The sequence below is a fragment of the Schistocerca cancellata genome, chromosome 3 (genome assembly GCF_023864275.1).
Source record: "Schistocerca cancellata isolate TAMUIC-IGC-003103 chromosome 3, iqSchCanc2.1, whole genome shotgun sequence".
NCBI classification, from domain to species: Eukaryota; Metazoa; Arthropoda; class Insecta; order Orthoptera; family Acrididae; genus Schistocerca; species Schistocerca cancellata.
Window position 1 is genome coordinate 275,032,686 of NC_064628.1, and position 21,835 is coordinate 275,054,520.

The 21,835-nt window shown below is 42.3% G+C and overlaps 1 protein-coding gene across 1 annotated transcript in view; it reads left to right on the forward strand.

The window, feature by feature from the left end:
- Window positions 1–6,467: 6,467 nt before the first annotated feature.
- LOC126174938 (protein yellow-like) overlaps window positions 6,468–21,835 on the forward strand; it is a 32,071-nt gene continuing 16,703 nt past the window's right edge. The window contains exon 1 of the mRNA XM_049921394.1: window positions 6,468–6,768. Coding sequence (XP_049777351.1) covers window positions 6,471–6,768 — 298 coding nt within the window. The 5' untranslated portion in view covers window positions 6,468–6,470. The remainder of the gene's footprint in view (window positions 6,769–21,835) is intronic.

Genomic DNA, 21,835 nt, shown 5'->3' on the forward strand with positions numbered 1-21,835 from the left:
CCCCATTTCAGGACACTTCAATTTTTATCAACAGCTGTTGGCTTGATTCTTAGGGTCCCATAGCCGTTGTGTGGTAATAAGAGAAATGTATGGTCTACATTAGGGGACAGGTAGTGGAAACCAATTTCTAATGTAGAATGTAATTACTATTAACGTGTTGGCGAGAGAGACAATTCAGGGATTATTTCAGCTAACAAATGATTCGCCGCAACAGCCGTCATTCCCATCGGAATACAGCACTTTTTGAGGCTTGGTAATTTCACTGTGATTTATACTATGCTTACGATCTAGGATGTGAAACTAAAATCCCTATGCCAGACAGCGATCCACAGCTACGACGCACAGCGGTCGCTGAGCGGTGCTTAGATTTTACGGTTACGGAGGACTGGCTGCCCTCCGCAGACCCTAACACAAGAACCGCGGGATCGCCAGACAAGTTCAAAATGGTTCAAATGGCTCTGAGCACTATGGGACTCAACTGCTGAGGTCATTAGTCCCCTAGAACTTAGAACTAGTTAAACCTAACTAACCTAAGGACATCACACACATCCATGCCCGAAGCACGATTCGAACCTGCGACCGTAGCGGTCTCGCGGTTCCAGACTGCAGCGCCAGAACCGCGCGGCCACTTCGGCCGGCCGCCAGACAAGTACCCAAGCAATGAAAACTGAGCTTCCTGGTGTGCTCGAACACAGGAGTCACGTGGGGTTTCTAGTATGACGTGGAAGCGTCGAGAACAGCCCTTTGGAGAGCAATTAAACGATGTGAAATGAGTAATGTCAAGTTATCGACGTAGTTCGTATCTACTTCTGTTGTTTTCTTAGTTGCAACGTAGAAACATATTCCTGGGGGAGTTACAAGACATCACAAATCACACTGGCATTGCAAAAGTTGATAACGTGAAACAGGTTCCATTATCTACTGCAATGTGCGTATATATAGTTTCCATGGACGTAGTCGCCGCTTGATACGTTCGTGTAAACTTTGGTAAGGTAAGTGTTGTGCCTCATGCAATGGATGTGTATTAGTTACTATGATAATTTTCCATATTCTAATGGTGACACTACAAAGGAGTTGGCACTCATAACGTTTCAGATCGAAAGACCAGGGATATATATTTGTTTGAGACAACTTTCTATCAGTAGTATCTGTGTCGAAAGCGGGTGATAACACCTACGAATGGCAAAGAACGCTTCTGCGTTAAATGTAGACACTTGAATTTGCGGTGACCCCTACTTCCTGGCGTCGCATTTCACACCCAATGAATACTATTCGTCGACATTGATACTTGTACGATTGAATTGCGCTGGTATGAAATGTCGTGGTGAAACAATTAATTGTTCACAGGGGAGGCTTCAGACCGACTCATTGATTCTTCTTTCCTGTGTCTAGATGCTTACTTCCGTAAGTACCCGTTATTGACTACCTACTTTCCTTAAAGTAAAGGAAAATGACGTTGTTTTAGTAGTCAAGGCGTGGTTAGGCAGTTTTCGAGGCAACTAATTTATTTAAATATAATATTAGCGTGAGCGAGTGACGTTGAGGAATGGACACAAGAAGGCAGAAAGGAATATATACACGGTGTCTGAAAGTCTTTGCGACAAACGTGCAGTGGTGATAGATCACGTCATGGAGAACAATTTCTGTTAGAGAGAACACTTATTGCGTATAGGAGAGTCCTCTGCAAGGCATGAAAGCGGGTAGACAGAGCTTGTGAAATACCTTTCTCTGCTTAGAGACAGCTAACCTGTTTAGTGGGTCCTGATACTTTTATGAAATATCGGCGTATCAGGACCGACGAAGTCAATAAAATGACGCTAGTGTCGCTGGGAAGCATCAGAAAACGTTTTGCCCCACACAAAAGTTGGTCTCCAAGACGCGATCTATCATCTCTAGGAAACTATCGCAAAACTTTGCGATACCATTTTTGTGCAGAGAGTAACGGGTGTAAGCGCATTAATATTTGTATTGGTTACTCAGTATGGTGAAATGAACATCATTACATGAGTATTTGCGTCACTTGCATACTAATAATAATAGCAGTTACAAGGTGCATGTTTTTACGCTGGGTAGCACATGCGGCAACCCCTTAATGCTTATTTCTCCCTGAACAGCAGGCCAGGTGTTGAAATGAGGGCACGTGTATGCATAACCGTTATTCAGTACTGAGAGTGATAGTCCATCCTGTGGTGCAGTTACAATCATGGAGAAAACTTGCGCTAGTAAAGCATGCGACATATTTGAGGAAAAACTGTTTGACACAGAGAAGAAGCAGCCAACACACTGATTCGAGTACATATTAATGTACAACACTTACACACATAAACACATAGACATACTAGGTGAAAAACCTGGAACTGCCTGTGTATTTATGTATTCCAATGTTCTCTGAGTCCATCTCCTGCTCCCTCCTCTTTCTGTCTCCCAATTACCCCTCTCTCTGCATGTTTCTCTCCTGTCCTGTGTCTGCCCATCTCGTTCTTCCCCCTTCTACATCCATCACCACGTTATCACTTCACTCCCAATATGATGGGCGTGGCTTCTATTCGCACAGTACTTATTTCCATATAGTACGTGATACATATACCAAGTTTGGTTGAAATCGATCAGATAAGCATACATTCTACATCTCCTGCTGACAAGAGTATATTGCACACACATACTATGTCTGATTCTCCCTGTTTTACACCATACGACTCCAGAGAGGATGTGGCTTCATCCTGCATCACGTTACACGTTGACAAAATTATTGGCTCGCTACAGTACTCGCTTTCGCGGATCTGATTGACACACTGAATAACACGAAAAACACACAACTTGGACTCGACACTTTTAACTGTATTTGGTAGCCTTGGAGGCCTTCTCCAAGCCAATCAAATACAGGGAATAAATACAAAACATGCCGTTTACGGATGTTTTTACGTCACATCTACTGGCAGTGGGCAGTCTTACTCCCACAATATTTCTTGGTCATTTAAGGTCCTATGCACATAACAGACTGTGTTTAAATTGCTCCACGTGATCCTGAGTTATGCTTTAGTGTCACTTTCCCTTCATAGCAAACCCTGTGGGATGTAGGTGGCTCTTAACCCCTCAGCGCTTCTTTCCAGGTATTTAGTACTAGTAAACCGCCGATTTTCTAAAGAATTCAACTCCCCTCTATAAAACAGTTTACGATTGCTTTAGAAAAGAAATAATGTGTTAAATATTTGGCGTTAAGCATCAGAGCGAGAAACAGTTTGGAAAGGGTTTGAAATTATTTTTGAAGTTTGTTGGATGTCTCTACGTGCTCTCGTTCTCGGACACTGAATTGGGATAGCCTTGGTAATTTGGGCTCTGTCTTAATAAAACGTAGTTTCTCACTATTCCCAGTGGGATTATAGGAAACCATTAGTATTGAACTGAATGGAAGGATTATAAATGACAAGACACGGGTAGCAAATGTATTTAATAATCTTTTCTTAAACATAGTAGAAACCACAGGAACCAACAGTTCAAGAGAAAGATCACAGCACTGTGCTGAAGAAGTAACTCTCATAAAATTAAATCATATAAATGTACTACCAACTTCAACTTCTGAAATTAAGAGGCTCAAACATTCTCTCAATAATAAAAGCTCTTCTGGTGTTGATGGAGTTTCCAATAGAGTACTACAGGTTTGTTCCCATATAATGAGTCCGATATTGTCCGAAATATTTGATGCATCACAAACTCAAGCTGTTTTTGCAGGGAGACTAAAATATGCCGTTGTTAAACCCCTCTTAAAGAAAGGTGATAAGAGAGACGTCAGTAGCTACCAAACTATTTCACTGCTGACGTCATTTTTAAACCTTTTGAGAATGTGATGTATTCTACAATAGTATCTCACCTTGGCAACAATAATATCCTCAGCAAATCACAGTTTGGGTTTCAAAAGGGTTGTTCTACTGAGAATGCGATTTACATGTTCACACACCAGGTATTATAAGCATTAAATAACAAAATAGCCCCGATAGGTATTTTCTGTGATCTATCAAAGGAATTTGATTGTGTGAATCATAGCATACTCCTAGATACATTGAAGTTTTATGGGATTGATGGTATAGCCAACCAATGCTTCATGTCACACCTAACCAAAACAATGAAGAAAGTAGTACATAGTAGTAATTCAGCCAACAGAAACCGGGGACATAACTCTGACTGGGGGAAATAATATATGGGGTTCCCCAAGGCTCAATCTGTTTTTCATATATGTAAATGATGTACCATCTAATGCACAGTAAGCAGAATTAGTTCTTTTTGCAGATGGCATCAGTATTGTAATCACTCCCAGTATACATACAGTAATGGAGGAAATCGTGAACAAAGTTCTCAAAAGTATCATTGACTGGTTTTCTGCTAATGGTCTCACCCTGAATTTTACAAAGACACATAATATTAAGTTCTGCACCTCTAAGGGTACTGCACCAGTAATAAGTGTAATACATGTTGATGAAATTCTACGTAGGGTAGAAACTTCTAAATTCCTAGGTGTCCATATTGACTAAAATTTAAATTGGAATAAACACATTTTGGAACTCCTACAACAACAAAGTTCAGCTACGTTTGCACTTAGAATCATGGCAAATTTTGGAGAGAGGTAAATCAGTAAGTTGACATATTTTGTTTATTTTCATTCAGTAATATCACATGGAATAATGTTCTGGGGTAACTCATCTTTAAGAAAGGAGGTCTTCACTGCCGAAAAACGTGCTGTAAGAACAATATGTGATGCTCACCCGCGATCATCTTGTAGACATCTGTTTAAGGAGTTTGGAATTTTGACTATAGCGTCACAGCGTATTTATTGTCTCATGAAGTTTGTTGTAAATAATCCACAACAGTTCTAAAGGAACAATGAGGTATATAATTACAATGCTAGAAGGAAAAATTAAGGTGTTCTTTAGCACAGAAAGGGGTACACAACGCTGCAACGAAAATTTGTGACCAACTACCCAGTGATATAAAATGTCTAACAGACAACGAGGTAAAATTTGAAAATAAATTGAAAAGGTTTCTTCTTGACAACTCCTTCTATTGTGTAGAAGAATATGTTTCTAATGTGGAAAAGGTGGTGGGTAGGAATTGCTAACTCAATCTTTCTTTCTTGTTTTTCATTTCGGGAAAAAAGTATATGATGATGTTTAGAGTAGAAATAGATGTACAAATTAATTTGCAATATAAATGTAAAACGACTCGTTCCCCATCATGACGATTTACCGTACCAAATGATCCATGGAACATGAAAGTAACAAACTAAGTAAACAAATCAATGTTTATGACGTCATACCTGTAAACCATATGTCATATAATGGTACAGTTTTAAGGCATGAACAGCGTAAACGTGTAAGGGTAGACGTTTTCCCTCTGATCATTTTGTTTCCAAAGCACGGCAAATCAACCTTCAGTATGCTATACTGACCACTCCAAATTACATGAAGGCCATGAGAAGTGGACCTACAATGACCTTGGCCTGTAAATGTGTAACGAGGTTTTCAGGAATGCCATCACTGGTAGCTTCTTTGTTCACGAATCTGCAGTTCCCAACAGATAACTTACCACTGTTACTGAAAGACATTCCATTGTATCTAAGGCAATTCAGATGGTACCTACACGACGAATGTCCCCCTTCACCACCCCTATAACAGAAGAGATAATTACATCCTTAACAGAACAGTCGGAACTGGCTGGATCGGTCGTTCGATTATAAAAACTAGATTTAACACCTGCGGACTTCTACTGACATACGAAGTTGAAACGTGAGATCAGTGAAACATCGACGTCTCTCGAAGACAGGAAATGCCGTGATGTGACAAGTGTTATAGTTTCGCCGGAATCGCTATGGAATATTTATTAGTGCTAAAGATCGAAATTTTGATTGCCTGATGTGGGTGTCATAATAATAAACACGCGAAGCGTGTTGGAGATATGTGTTTGCTTTCATCTAGTACAGCAGTGGCAGCTCTTCTCCTGAAGGAGAGACAGTGGTTTGCTGCGCCATTCTCTTATTAGTGTTCGGTCAAGGTCCTCACTTGTTATAATGCTGGAGTTTTCTTCGAAGGCTCTTTGTACTTTCTTCGAGATAGTTATACTTCCATGAAAAAGAAAGTTGGTGGGACAATTTGTCAGATATTAACGCTAACAGTAACTTGCATACGTCAAAAAATATGCCACATTTCCCGCAGTAGCTTAGCGAGAAACAAAAGACAATACATTTACTCGGAAAACAATCGCTGGCACTTGTAAAAGGAACATTTGTCAAGACTGCTTCACGTTATCTGTAATGAACACTACAATGGGTGCATAGCGTCCGCCTGCACACAGACACGGAAGTCAACAACAAATATTCTATGCGTGCCCCTAGAACTGATGTCAATATATCACACCTACAGAGGTCTGTATTCCTCGTTTCCATCTAGATAATTTAAAAAATATGCCCCAACAGGTACGAGATGAGGCCTCACGCGTCGACGTTTGCAATGCTGGTGGTGCTGCTGGTCGTGGATGGTGACGCTGACCACAAGTCAAGCCACGTCCTGAGGCACGGTGGTCATGTCAGAGCTGCTCACTGGACCGGCAAGACGTCCCCAGTGACGAGGGGCAAGAGCGCTTGCGAAGAGCCGCTACTGGTCACTATCAAGGCCACCAAATGGATCGAGTTCGACTTCGGAGACGATGGAACGTTGGAGAAGGAAATGATAGCCAAAGGACTCTACGATCCTAGAATGGTGGGCGAGTATGACTTGACAAGTAAGAGTCCCAGATAAAATCAGAATTCTCATATTTCTAATCTTTACGTATTTGTTATCGCATGGTGCTGATCACCGGCCGGAGTGGCCGAGCGGTTCTAGGCGCTTCAGTCTGGAACCACGCGACCGCTACTGTCGCAAGTTCGAATCCTGCCTCGGGCATGGATGTTTGTAATGTCCTTAGGTTAGTTATTTTTACATAGTTCTAAGTTCTAGGGACTGATGACTTCAGATGTTAAGTCCCATGTTGCTCAGAGCCATTTGAACCATTTTATGGTGCTGATCATGTCCACGCAAGTGAAAAAAATACTTAAAATCAGTAACTTACCTAAAAAGGGTAGTATAGTAAGGGCATTAAAAGAGGATATCGATAATGACGACTGTGAGATATGATTAGTTAGGTTTAGAAATGTGATAACAGTTCATGTGAAGAATTACAGATTGAGCTTGTAATTATAGCGAAGGCAAATTTTCCGTTTCTTTGAATGAGTACCATGTTTGCTGCACCAATCATAGGAGGTGCGTTATTCAGAATATGATGTATTGCAAACTGAGATATGGCATCCATTTTGCAAAACATATCAGTGAGTCACAACTGGTACCAGTCAACATATCTAAATACCTGTGCATAATAGTTTGTGAGGATATAAAATTAATTGATCTTATAAACTTTGATGTAAATGAAGTATGTGGTAGACAGCTGTTCAGTGGCCAGATACTTGAAAAACGCAGTCACTCTAAAAAGAAGATTCCTTGCAAAACATTCTTGCAACCCCTCGTAGAATGTTGCTCTAGGGTGTCGGAAGTACGCCAAAGAGAGCCAACAGGTGATGTCGGTCACACAAAATGAAGATTATGTGGAATGGTCGATGGTTTGTTTGAGTTACAGAAGAGTGTAACGAAAATGTTGTAAAACCTGATAAGAAAGATGTTTGAAGACCGACAGGAACTGTATCCTGAATTATTGTTGTTGTTGTGATCATCAGTCCAAAGACTGGTTTGATGAACCTCTCCATGCTACTCTAACCTGTGCAAGCCTCTTCAGCACTGAGTAACTACTGCAACCTACACGGTTCTGAAGCGGCTTTTATTCATCGCTTGGTCTCCCTCGATGATATTTACTCCCCACGCTTCCCTCCAGTACTAAATTGGTGATCCCTTGATGCCTGGGAATGTGTGCCTTCAATCAATCCCTTCTTCTAGTCAGGTTGTGCCACAAATTGCTCTTCTCCCCAATTCTATTCAGTACCCCCTGATTAGTTACACAATCAACTCACCTAATCTTCAGCATTCTTCTGTGACACCACATTTCAGAAGCATCTGTTCTCCTCTTGTCTAAACTGTTGTGGTGAACTCGGAATTCTATGCTGCCATCGGACATGAAATGACAAGTAGATCACTAATGAGATTGCCCCACGTTGTGCGCCATAAAATGTAGTGAACTGAGATTTCTTCTTTGTTTTCGGACGTGAAATGACGAGTAGATGGCTAATGAGATTGCCCCACGTTAGCAGCCAAAGATTAATTAATATCAATAATTAAAATGAAATCAGGCATAAATGATACTAAATGAAGGGATTCATGTACGAATGTAAAAGACTGCTTAAATGATCAAGTGATGAAAGAAATGTATTTATTTCAGTGCTATTTACACAAACCAAAACAAAATTACAAATCTCAGGGACGATTTGACTGAGCGTGGAAGTGGAGTGGGACGAATCGTCTCACCACTGTTCGTTATCACTCATAGTGTACCGTTGTCGTCGGCAGGCGCTGCATAGGTATGGCATGTCGTCTCAGAGCTGTATGGCACAAGTTGGCTGCCGTCAGTAGGGAGGCATGGAGAGCATCAGCCCACATTGTAGACAACCTGCATCAGGGGCAAGTACGCATTAAAGGGCAAACCTATTGTTCTCTTTTGATTGACAGGTCCTTAGCTCTTTGTTCTGCTAAGATTATAACCCACTGGGGATAATCCTTCTCTTCAATTGACAGGTCCTTCACCTATCGGTCTGCTAAATGGATTATGGCTCCCTGGGATAATCTGTTGTTCTGAGAAACCTCCTCTTATCTCTCCCCCTCAGTCTCCTCCTGCAAACTCCTTATAAAAGTTCCAACCCTCCCCACTCCCACTCACTGACACTTTCAGGCCTGAGTTATTCGAATAGTCTCCTCTCACTCTATGACTTGGATTGACTACTTAATTAAATTGATCAATCAATTAACCCTCACCCCTATGGCAAACATTCCCCTCCCCTCCAACTCTTGCCACCCGCCCCATCCCACCTGGAAAATGGCAGCTCTGTGCTGCAGAGGAACGGATTTCACAACTGGAAATTCAATCATAAACGTAGGATATATTGTTTATTTATCAAATTAAATTCACAGGGGTTGGATCTCACTTTTATTTAGTGGAAGAAGCTCACACCCAGCAACTACATGTTGTAATTACATAATTACACTGCTGCAGACAGGGGGTGTCATCTTATAGGAAACTTTTCGTGTGTGCTCACCTTGACATGCAGGGATTGACAAAATTACCAATGTCCACCATCAGAGGACGTTCCCTCCCTACCAGTCATCCCCTCCCCACCCCCCAATCCCACCCCTATCCCCCATCCCAGCCCTCGAACAAAAAATTGGTAAGAAAAAGACTCGCTCTATGGTGTGTGCTGGAGAGGAAGGATCTCATGACAGGAAATTCAAATCAGAGTTAACAATTTATTGGTACATCCTCTTTATTTAATCAGTTTTTGTGAGACTGAGATAATAACTGTAACAGACAGTGAATGGAATGAAGTGCATTATAGTAGCCTAGGTGTTGGGTCTGCGGCATGTGTGTGTATTGTCAGGGCGCCGCCATAAAGGTCAAAACAGCCCAACTTCCTAACCACAGGTCACGTTACTAAATGCCACTGGCGTAGACCAGATATCAGCCTCCTTTGGTCTCGCGGTCCCCAAATTTATCATCAAGTGGCCGCATTCTTTTGAATGGCAAATTCCACATTCACTCACTGACATGTTTCTGCGTGAAACAGCGTTTCCAAACACGAATATGGAGGTTTCCATCTATCCTCAGAATGCTATACCCCTATGGGCTAATGCTGGAGACAAAGAGAAAGCTGACGCAATTTCGATTGCGTGAAATAACCCATTAATTCTTTAACAACTTACAGGAGTCAAATAGATCGCTTAAGACACTCACTTCTACTATACAATGATCCTTCTTCATAACAAAACATGTTTTCAACGTTTGAGTATCATAAGCAAAACATAATGCAAATGAAGTAATGAAATTTCAGTCACGAATAGATCGTAGTGCTAAACATATCCGAGGTCTTGTACGCACCAATGTTTGTGAACAGAAACACTCTCCTTCACGAATAAACATACCTGGTGAAAATATAATCCAGTCGATCACAAAATCTCGCGATCACGAACCGTGCCGTTCGCCGACTGCAGAGTAGTCCAATCCACCGCAGCAGCCATGCCCGCCCGTACCAAACGCATGCGTGCACGCAGTACAGTGATAGGATAGAGACAACAGCAAGTGATCAGTCTGGAATTTGACGTCGCGATTGAGTTTTTAAAAGTACTATAGACTTCCTAAATACGTCCTCTCCGCTACATTCCAAAGGAGGGAGGTAGGTTCTACTGCATGACAGAATAGAAACCACAGCAAATACCACTGCAATGTAATGAGAAGCACTAAATGTGACACACTAAAACCACGACCCAATCCACAGTAGTAGTAGTTGTCATGGCTAGATGTCGGAGATCGCTGTCACTCGGGAATTGGGCGTCGCTACTAGGTTTTTAAAGTACTATACAATTCCTAAATTGGTCGTCTCCCCTACATTGAGGAGAAGGAACGCTCTACCACGTGATAGGATAGAGCCAACAGCAAACACAACTGCAAGATAGAGTCCAATGCAATGTATTCAGAAGCGCTAGACATAACACACTTAAACCATGACCCAGCAGCAGTAGTGCCTTGGTTAGATGTCAGAGATCACTGAAACACTCACACATCCCACGCCCTCACCTCCCCGATGCACACACACAGCGCGCCAGTCCACGTGTATATCGCCAGCGCCGACGCTCAGGGAGCGGAGGAAACTACAGCAGCGTCCGGAGCCGCATTCGTAACTGCGCGTGTACGCCAGAGTGCACGAGGCCCCACCATGGAGGGCATCCGGGAATGATTGGAGAGGTAGGTATTTGGATGTTATCAATACGTCCAGCGTAAACATCCATCTTTCAGATTCTTCTCTCACGCAACACACACACTCATTCCCCTCTGTCGCGCTGACCCAGGACACTAGTCATTTCGACCGCCCTTGCTGCCGTGGGCAAGATCAAACAGGTTGGCGCATTCCTTGTACCCGGCACTGGCTGAGCTAATTCGTTACTTACGGTGTGCACTGTGAAACCAGCAGCTACAGCTTGGGCATATAATTTGTAAACAATTTCTCATCATGTTGTTCTGGTCTTCAGTCCAGAGACTGGTTTGATGCAGCTCTCCATGCTACTCTATCCTGTGCAAGCTTCTTCATCTCCCAGTACGTACTGCAACATACATCCTTCTGAATCTGTTTAGTGTATTTATCTCTTGGTCTCCCTCTGCGGTTTTTACCCTCCACGCTGCCCTCCAATACTAAATTGGTGATCCCTTGATGCCTCAGAATATGCCCTACCAACCGATCCCTTCTTCAAGTCAAGATGTGCCATAAATTTCTCTTTTCTGCAATTCTATTCAACACCTCCTCCTTAGTTATGTGATCTACCCACCTAATCTTCAGGATTATTCTGTAGCACCACATTTCGAAAGCTTCTATTCTCTTCTTGTCCAAACTATTTATCGTCCATGTTTCACTTCCATACATGGCTACACTCCATACAAATACTTTCAGAAATGACTTCCTGACACATCTATACTCGATGTTAACAAATTTCTCTTCTTCAGAAACGCTTTCCTTGCCATTGCCAGTCTAAATTTTATATCCTCTCTACTTCGACCATGATCATTTATTTTGCTCCCCAAATAGCAAAACTCCTTTACTACTTTAAGTGTCTCATTTCCTAATCTAATTCGTTCAGCATCACCCGACTTAATTCGACTACATTCCATTATCCTCGTTTTGCTTTTATTGATGTCTTCTTATATCCTCCTTTCAAGACACTGTCCATTCCATTCAACTGCTCTTCCAAGTCCTTTGCTGTCTCTGACAGAATTACAATGTCATCGGCGAACCTCAAAGTTTTTATTTCTTCTCCATGGATTTTAATACCTACTCCGAATTTTTCTTTTGTTTCCTTTACTGCTTGCTCAATATACAGATTGAAAAACATAATAAGATTACTCCCTTCCCAACCACTGCTTCCCTTTCATGTCCCTCGACTCTTATAACTGCCATCTGGTTCCTGTAAAAATTGTAAATAGCCTTTCGCTCTCTGTATTTTACCCCTGCCACCTTTAGAATTTGAAAGAGAGTATTCCAGTCAACATTGTCAAAAGCTTTGTCTAAGTCTACAAATGCTAGAAACGTAAGTTTGCCTTTCCTTAATCTTTCTTCTAAGATAAGTCTTAAGGTCAGTATTGACTCACGTGTTCCAATATTTCTACGGAATCCAAACTGATCTTCCCTGAGGTCAGCTTCTACCAGTTTTTCCATTCGTCTGTAAAGAATTCGCTTTGAATTTGCAGCTGTGACTCATTAAACTGATTGTTCGGTAATTTTCACATCTGTCAACACCTGCTTTCTTTGGGATTAGAATTATTATATTCTTCTTTAAGTCTGAGGGTATTTCGCCTGTCTGATACATCTAGCTCACCAGATGGTAGAGTTTTGTTAGGCCTGGCTCTTCCAAGGTTGTCGGTAGTTCTAATACAATGTTGTCTACTCCCGGGGCCCTGTTTCGACTTAGGTCTTTCGGTGCTCTGTCAAACTCTTCACGCAGTATCATATTTCCCATTTCATCTTCATCTACATTCTCTTCCATATCTGTAATATTGTCCTTAAGAAGATGGCCCTTGTATAGACCCTCTATATACTCCTAGTTTTCTGATTTCCCTCCTTGCTTAGAACTGGGTTTCCATCTGAGCACTTGATATTCATGCAAGTGGTTCTCTTTTCTCCAAAGGTCTCTTTAATTTTCCTGTAGGCAGTATCTATCTTACCCCTAGTGAGATAAGCCTCTACATCCTTACATTTGTCCTCTAGCCGTTCCTGCTTAGCCATTTTGCACTTTCTGTCGATCTCATTTTTGAGACGATAGTATTCCTTTTTGCCTGCTTCATTTACTGCATTTTTATATTTTCTCTTTTCATCAAATACATTCAATATTTCTTCTGTTACCCGAGGATTTCTATTAGCCCTCGTCTTGTTACCCACTTGATCCTCTGCTGCCTTCAGTATTTCATTCCTCAAAGCTACCCATTCTTCTTCTACTGTATTTCTTTCTCCCATTCTTGTCAGTCGTTCCCTATTGCTCTACCTGAAGCTCTCTACAACCTCTGGTTTAGTCAGTTTATCCAGGTTCCATCTCATCAAATTCCCACCTTTTTGCAGTTTCTTCAATTTTAATCTACAGTTCATAACCAACAGATTTTGGTCAAAGTGCACATCTGCCCCTGGGAAAGTCTTACAATTTAAAACCTGGTTCCTGAATCTCTGTCTTACCATCATATAATCTATCTGAAACCTGTCAGCACCCCATTATAGGCTCACATATTTAAAAAATATACGTTACCCAATCCGAGGCAGCTATGTTGTTGAGGATAATCCTCAGTTTTCTCACGCCAAATGTAGAGTTCTGCCTTTGATAAAAGTTATTTTTGAAGATAGAAGAAATCAGACACATTTTCACATCGCTAAAGTATCGTTACCTGTTGCGAAAGTCCTGCACAGGACTATGGCGTAGCCGGCCAATGTCGCCGAGCGGTTCTAGCCATTTCAGTCCGGAACCATGCTGCTGCTACGGTCGCAGGCTCGAATCGTGACTCGGGCATGAATGTGTCTGATGTCCTTAGTTAGTTTTAAGTAGTTCTATGTGTAGGGGACTGATGAACTCAGATGTTAAGTCCCATAGTGCTTAGAGCCATTTGAACCTTTTGACTATAGCGTAGGCTATATTCCCTCTAAGTATTCTCTCATTGGTTAGAAAATTATCTTTTCTTACCTGCCATGTCCTGCATCACAGGACTAGAATACCATGCTCATTTTTAGCTCACGATGGAGTGATAAGATGTGCCTCTGTGCCGCTGTCACAGGATGCCCCCTCACTTTCAGACTCTCTCTTAAAGGTAACAGCACTGAGAAGTTGTAAATATAAGATTTATATTACGTATCGCGTTATAAATTCGTTAGTACACCTGATTTTATTGCGATGGTCGTCTCTCCTTGTGTAGGCGAAAGATATGACTGTGCAGTACGTTTATTCATTGTTAATTCTCGAACATATACACCAAAGTATACCAGACAGTAATCTACATATTTATAGTACTTCGATCACAGTGCGTAATTTACAATTACGATTGCCCTTCTTTCCCTGGACGGATGGGAGTCACAGAGCATTCTCGCATTCTTAGGATAATCGCCGATTTCATTTGCAGCTGACCAGAAGTAGACCGCTACATTCCACGTCTCGTGAAAGAGCAGAACAAGCCGAGTCCATTACTGCAGTTTCGCACCTTTCTTACTCACAGCACCCATCCAAGTGCAAAATATCTCTCCAGATGCGCGCATGTCGAGGAGGGTAGCATCCGTCATCGGTGTGTAGTAGATATGAAAGTGTTACGATGATATAAACATGTGATTTATGCATGATGGAGCTCCAGACAGACGTAGCTTGAAGATTTTGCATAAATCTACTGCGATCAATTCTGAAATATATGTTCTAGTGTATGGGATCAGTACCAAGAAGGGACTGCTAAGAGACAATATAAATAGATACATTCTTAAGGCTACACGGTTATGCACTTAAAACACCCTATAACGATAAAGTGGTGAGGCTTCCGACCTATTGGTCATGCGGATTGCAGTGCTGTTAATATCCAATATAAGAAATATATCCCCAGCATATGACATAAATTCGATACTACGGCGAGAAACTACAAAGTGATACAACTACTACCTTGCACACCAAAGCGCACATCGATTCTCTGTAACACAAAACTACATAGGCTTCAAGAGGTGTATGTCTTGCCCTCTTCCCGGTGATCCTCATTCATGCACTTTGGATAGGACGAACATGAAACGTATAGTAACAGTCATTTCGTACCTATATGAAACTGAAGACTGTGGCAGAGAAATGGGCTACTTCACATACATCTTCGCTCGTTAGAGGAGGGTAATGAAATAGGTTTCCATCGATGAACATGTTTCATCACATTTGAGTTGGAAGTTCTCTGATGACTGTGGTCTGGAGAGGTTTGCTGTTAATGCTCGCAGGTAGATAGCGCTCTAAGTCGCACGTAGAACACACAGTTGTATACGAGTTGATCGCAGGTTACACCACACAGCTGATGCACCCCAAGAGAAAAACGAAAAAAATATGGTTAAATAAATGATAAACGACCTGCAGCAACATCCCCCTCTCTCCCCCACAACTGATCACTCCATCCTCTTCCTGTCGTCCATTAACGCAGATCCATGAAAAATTAGAGGGAGATGGCTCCCTTTCCCAGTAAAACATTGCAATCGACTTGCATGTGTCACTATTTCCTCAACAGACACACAGTACAATGTTCCCACACAGCAACTGTTTGTTAGCTAACGCCGCTAGGTTGTGACTGGCGGCGAATACTGAGAAGCACATTGTCAATAGTGCTTCTTAGTGTTTAAAACACCTAAATAGTCCTGCACAGGGTCAAAAATGCATTCCATACTGTAGGTGTATACTGCAGTTACCCCAACGCTCTTTAGCTAAGAACACTTCATAAAAATTAATATGCCGATTGCCGATAACTTTGGGGTCACATCTGGGCTTGTGATACGACGTACATAAATTTAGTACTCTACATTTGGTGGACATCCACATTAAGCATTCTATTCTGACTGCCTTAACACTGTCGACGAAGAATGACTGTTTCTCTGGTTCCCGCTGCTTCCATGTCAGTGTTCTCGTATTCCTCTTGCTGTCACATACTTGCTCCCTTCCACAAGGATTGGCCTGCACCAAGCAGAAGACATGCAAGTACTACCTCAATGTCCCCACATTTCGGAGTACTTTTCCTCAATTTATACGTATTTCTGCCTTTTTTAATTTTATCCATTTAATGTCACTTTTACCCATGCGATCATGACATCACTTCTTATTCCATGTTATAAAATTGCTTGTGTAGTACAATTGCCAACACCTAGCGCATATGCACCATTTTTTTCTGTCGAATGGTACAGTATAGCACTGTACTCGAAACCATCCAGTTACCTCAAACAACATATTGTACGTTGCAGCACGTTTGCTCTGTTTTGCAATACCTGCATCCTCCCAAACAGCAGAGAAGGATGAGCAAGAGAGATCCAACCCCTGCAAACTGAATTTTTTATACACCACTGGCCATTAAAATTGCTACACCAAGAAGAAATGCAGATGATAAACAGGTTTCATTGCACAAATATATTATACTAGAACTGACATGCGATTACATTTTCATGCAATTTGGGTGCATAGATCCTGAGAAATCAGTACCCAGAATAACCACCTCTGGCCGTAATAACGGCCTTGATACGCCTGGGCATTGAGTCAAACAGAGCTTGGACGGCGTGTACAGGTACAGATGCCAATGCAGCTTCAACACGATACCACATTTCATTAACAGTAGTAACTGGCGTATTGTGACGAGCCAGTAGCTCGGCCACCATTGACCAGACGTTTGCAGTTGGTGAGAGATCTGGAGAATGTGCTTGCCAGGACAGCAGTCGAACATTTTCTGTATCCAGAAAGGCCCGTACAGGACCTGCAACATGCGGTCGTGCATTATCCTGCTGAAGTGTAGAGTTTCGCAGGGAACCAATGAAGGGTAGAGCCATGAAATGTAACACATCTGAAATGTAACGTCCACTGTTCAAAGTGCCGTCAATGCGAACGAGAGGTGACCGAGACGTGTAACCAATGGCACCCCATACCATCACGCCGGTTGATACGCCAGTGTGGCGATGACGAATACACGCTTCCAATGTGCGTTCACCGCGATGTCGCCAAACACGGATGCGACCATCATGATGCTGTAAACAGAAGCTAGATTCATCCGAAAAAATGACGTTTTGACATTCGTGCACCCAGGTTCGTAGTTGAGTACATCATCGCAGGCGCTCCTGTCTGTGATGCAGCGTCAAGGGTAACCACAGCCATGGTGTCCGAGCTGATAGTCCATGCTGCTGCAAACGTCGTCGAACTGTTCGTGCAGATGTTTATTGTGTTGCAAACGTCCCCATCTGTTGACCGAGGGATCGAGACGTGGCTGCACGAGGCCGTTGTGATCCAGCACGGCGTTCCGTATTACCCTCGTGAACCCACCGATTCAATATTCTGTTAACAGTCATTGGATCTCGACCAACGCGAGCAGCAATGTCGCGATACGATAAACCGAAATCGCGATAGGCTGCAATCCGACCTTTATCAAAGTCGGAGAAGTGACGGTACGCATTTCTCCTCCTTACAGGAGGCATCACAACAACGTTTCACCAGGCAACGCCGGTCAACTGCTGTTTTTGTATGAGAAATCGGTTAGAAACTTTCCTCATATCAGCACGTTGTAGGTGTCGCCACTGGCGCCAACCTTGTGTGAATGCTCTGAAAAGCTAATCATTTGCATATCACAGCATCATCGTCCTATCGGTTAAATCTCGCGTCTGTAGCACGTCATCTTCGTGTTGTAGCAATTCTAATGGCCAGTAGTGTTAGTAAACAATGGATCTTCTGCTATGAAATTGAATTTCCGGTCGTGAGGCCATTACTCTTCAGCACAGAGCATTGCCAGCGGGGTGGTGGTGGTGGGGGGGGGGGAGGGCAATGGTGGGATGGGTTCTAGCAGAGGGGTATGTGTTAATTAATTGATCAACTTAAGTAAGTAGTCCATCAAATTCATTGAGTGAGAGGAGGCTATTCGAGAAACTCAGAGCTGAAAATTTACCTGTATCAGCGAGAGGGGAGGAGGGTAGAAGGTTTCCTGATGGATTGGGAGGAGGAGGAGGCAGAGGGGAGGTGGGGGGGGGGGTTTCTCAGAAGGACAGATTATACCCAGGGAGTTATTATCCACTTAGCAGAACAATAGGTTATGGACCTGTCAACAAAAAGGAAGGGTTATCCCAAGGGGGTCATAATCCTCTTAGCAGAACCATAGGTTGATGATCTGTCAATCAAAAGAGAACAGTAGGTTTACCCCTGAATGTACACTGGCCCTTATGTAGGAAACCTATAATGTGGGGTATTGCTCTCCATGTCCCCCAACTGCCTTCATTACTAATGGCGACTTGGCAGAGAGGACCAGATAAGATCTCCACGTCGTCTACCCTGTTGTTGGTTGTGTGGCCGAAGATGTGGGATCATGGTGTTGGAAGGCAGATGTTAGAGGCAGATGGAAGAAACCGCATGTCCATTCACTTTGGCGCCATCTCGCCAACTCCCATTTACTCCTCATCCACCTCCCACCTCAACTTCTCTTCTTTCTTTCAGGTTTGTCAATGGCAGACAAGATTTTCAATGCAGCCCAATGAAATATAGCCGTTTCATGGACACACCACTCTGTGTAGGATCGAAATTTCATATCTGTCATGGGCAGGAGTGTGCCTTGGGAATTAGCATCTTTATCAAGTTTTCATATTCTTACGATGTTTTTCTGCATTCCGAAGGTTTTGTGAGAGAGCAGCTACACAAGACTTATTTATAACCGCTGTCTTTGGAACAGACCTGGACAGACTCATGTTTGGGCTTCATCTCAAAGTATGTTGGCGTTCGTGATTTATAACGAAATTCCTTACTGTCGAGAAAAACATCTTAACAACACTGACTTCTTACACATGCCTTCTTGTGCGAATTCTCCGCGCTTTGTCTGCGTTTCACCATGGGTGCTGGAATTCTAGGCACTCTGTTGTTTTCTACAGCAGGTAAAATGACTGCTACCAGGAGAACACACACGCTTTTGCTTGTACATTCTAGACGTTCCGTCCTAATGGCTACAGGTGTCCATCAGTTCTCAGCACACTTTTTTTATCCGCCACTCTCTTCGTAACATGTCACTTCGTGAGTGAGGCGAGAGTGTCTGCATGGCTTCCCACTGTGTGCTTGCCGAAAGGCTGCAATGGTCTCTCCTCGGGCACTCGCCACAAAGTGTCTGGGTCCCTCCTCCTCCACGGCTGCTGGCGATGCGAGTTGGCGAAAGTGGCCACGGCTGGAGTTATCACACGTCTTCTTGTCATGACTATCAAGCATCTCTTACGGGAGTTTGAGAGTCATGGCAAAGTGGCGCATCTATGTTCATTTGGACCATCGCACACACAGTTCAAAAATGAAACAAAAATCTTCACTAACAGTAACACTAACAGTTCAAACATAAACGTGGGATACTGTGGGGATATTACGTTTTCAGTTGTGTACTAGCGTGTCAAGTTCAGTTGACTATTCACATATACAGTGGCCCTTAATAATAAATACAAGACGTGTACAAATAAATAAAGATCTTTACAAGTAAACTGCCAAGAATGACACACTGAATGTGACAACGTCACAGATGTACGAAAGACAAGACATGCACTAATAAAAGGAGATCAGAACAAGTAAACAATACACGAGGAACACCAATGGCAACGGACACAATGAACATGATGAAGACAAGAATGCACTAATAAAAGGAGATCAGAACAAGTAAACAATACACGAGGAACACCAATAGCAACGGACACAATCAACATGATGATAACGTCACAGATGTACATAAGATACACGCAAAATAAACATGTGATCAAGATGTATGTAAATCATAAACAAACCACTGACAATAGTACTGTTCATCACGTAACAGATGAGAATACTATATATCTGTACAACACAGATTTAAGACATGGGAAACAAAAGTGCACTTTACACCACAATATTGTTTATAAAAGAATTATATGTCAGAAATGCTAACACGGAAAACACACTTGATACTTAGAAATAAGGTAAGTTACATAAAAGTTCACTTTAAGTAGTGTTGGTCATCAAACAGATGTATAGAATTGATACAAAACAGGTTTCAGGTCAAACATCTGGTCACAAAAAACAATAATTTTTTTCGATGACAAGCATCATTGGATTGATATGGGCCATGCCAGATAGGATGGGATGGGTAGCACCTTCACGTTCTCTTACCTTATAACACATACAAAATTAGATAATTAGATTTGTGCCGTCTCTTCTACCACAGAACCCACAATTAATATGTATAATGTGGGCATCACTGATCTTTGGGAGGCCTCCTACTCATTCACTTGGTTGTACTGTGTCAGCTGTGCTAGCCGCATGGGTGGACTCATATGTCTACCAAAAAATTGCCCGTGTACGTAACTTTGTATACCCTTAACTTTAACATGCTTTTATTTTATTAACTAATTTCAACAGTGTCATCTGTGATAGCTGTGCAAACAACCTCGAATGTCAGTCATCTAAAGACAAATCTTTCGTGTTCCTAACTTTGTACAATCGCGAGATGTTAACCACTCCTTAAATTATAACGTGCAAAATAATCCTAAATGTTTCAATCAACGTTTCATGCGCTGTTTTGCAAACACAAAATAGTTTCTCGACCAACTGCAAGGAACCTTTAGTGCGCCTCTGTGTGCTACAGCAGAAATCTAATGGTTCAAATGGCTCTGAGCACTATGGGACTCAACATCTTAGGTCATAAGTCCCCTAGAACTTAGAACTACTTAAACCTAACTAACCTAAGGACATCACACACACCCATGCCCGAGGGAGGATTCGAACCTGCGGCCGTAGCAGTCCCGCGGTTCCGGACTGCAGCGCCAGAACCGCACGGCCACCGCGGCCGGCAGCAGAAAACTCATCAAATGTTGGTGCATGTATGGTTTTCACCTTTGGCTCTAGAGTCTTACACTGAACATCTCGCATGGAAATACGATGAAGCGTGGATCCATCACACTGCATTACAGTTACATATATACAGCAAACAAACAAAAATTGAAAGCTGTGTAAACTGCAGTGCGCTTGTGTGAGCTTCTTATGATAATCCCGCGCTACGGGAAGTGTGATACTGTCAAATGCGGGCGGCTCCTCTCAGTCTTGCGCTGCGCGTGGCGACGGCTTACGCGTCCCATACACACACACATGCAACCGTCATATCACCTCTCCACCAAGGTCTATATAGGACATGTTTGGTCACGCTACCATGACCCTTTGCGATCGCGGCCGTTTTGAGCCTAGTCTATTACGCGACTGAAGCATATGGTTTTTGTAGGGGTAGAGCGTTTCTCGCTAGAAAGTCTGTGTATTTAGAAATGGGTTGCTGTGCTGCACCGAATTGTAGCAGCAATTCGTCTAAAAGGATCAGATTATTCAGATTTCCTACAGATAACGATCGGAGAGCTAAATAGTTACAGAACTGTAGGAGAAACAAATGGAAGTCAACAACACATTCCAGTTGTGTGAGGTAAGTAAATTACCGAAAGAATTACAGCTGGAATATCGTATGTTTTCTATATAATTTATATGTTTACAATTTTTTTAAGGCTTCACTTTGAGGATTCACAGTTCGTGTTAAAGGGAGCTCATGGAAGAAGACTGCTACAATGAAATGCCATTCCAACGAAATTTTAATTCCCAAATCCACCCAAACTAGTTTCTTCTAAACGGAAACATTCAAAAGCAAGGACAGTGACTAAATGAGATATCAGTGAAGGTGAGATATTCATCAACGTTTTTTCAGTTTTCGTATGTAATGCCGTTGTTTATTTTAGATTTATGAGCGTAACCTTCCAATCTGTGATCAGTTACCATTACCTGTGTAACCTGAAATGATGCTTGTTTATGAAGGGACCAAATTAGTGGCGAGCAAATTGTGTCCGGAA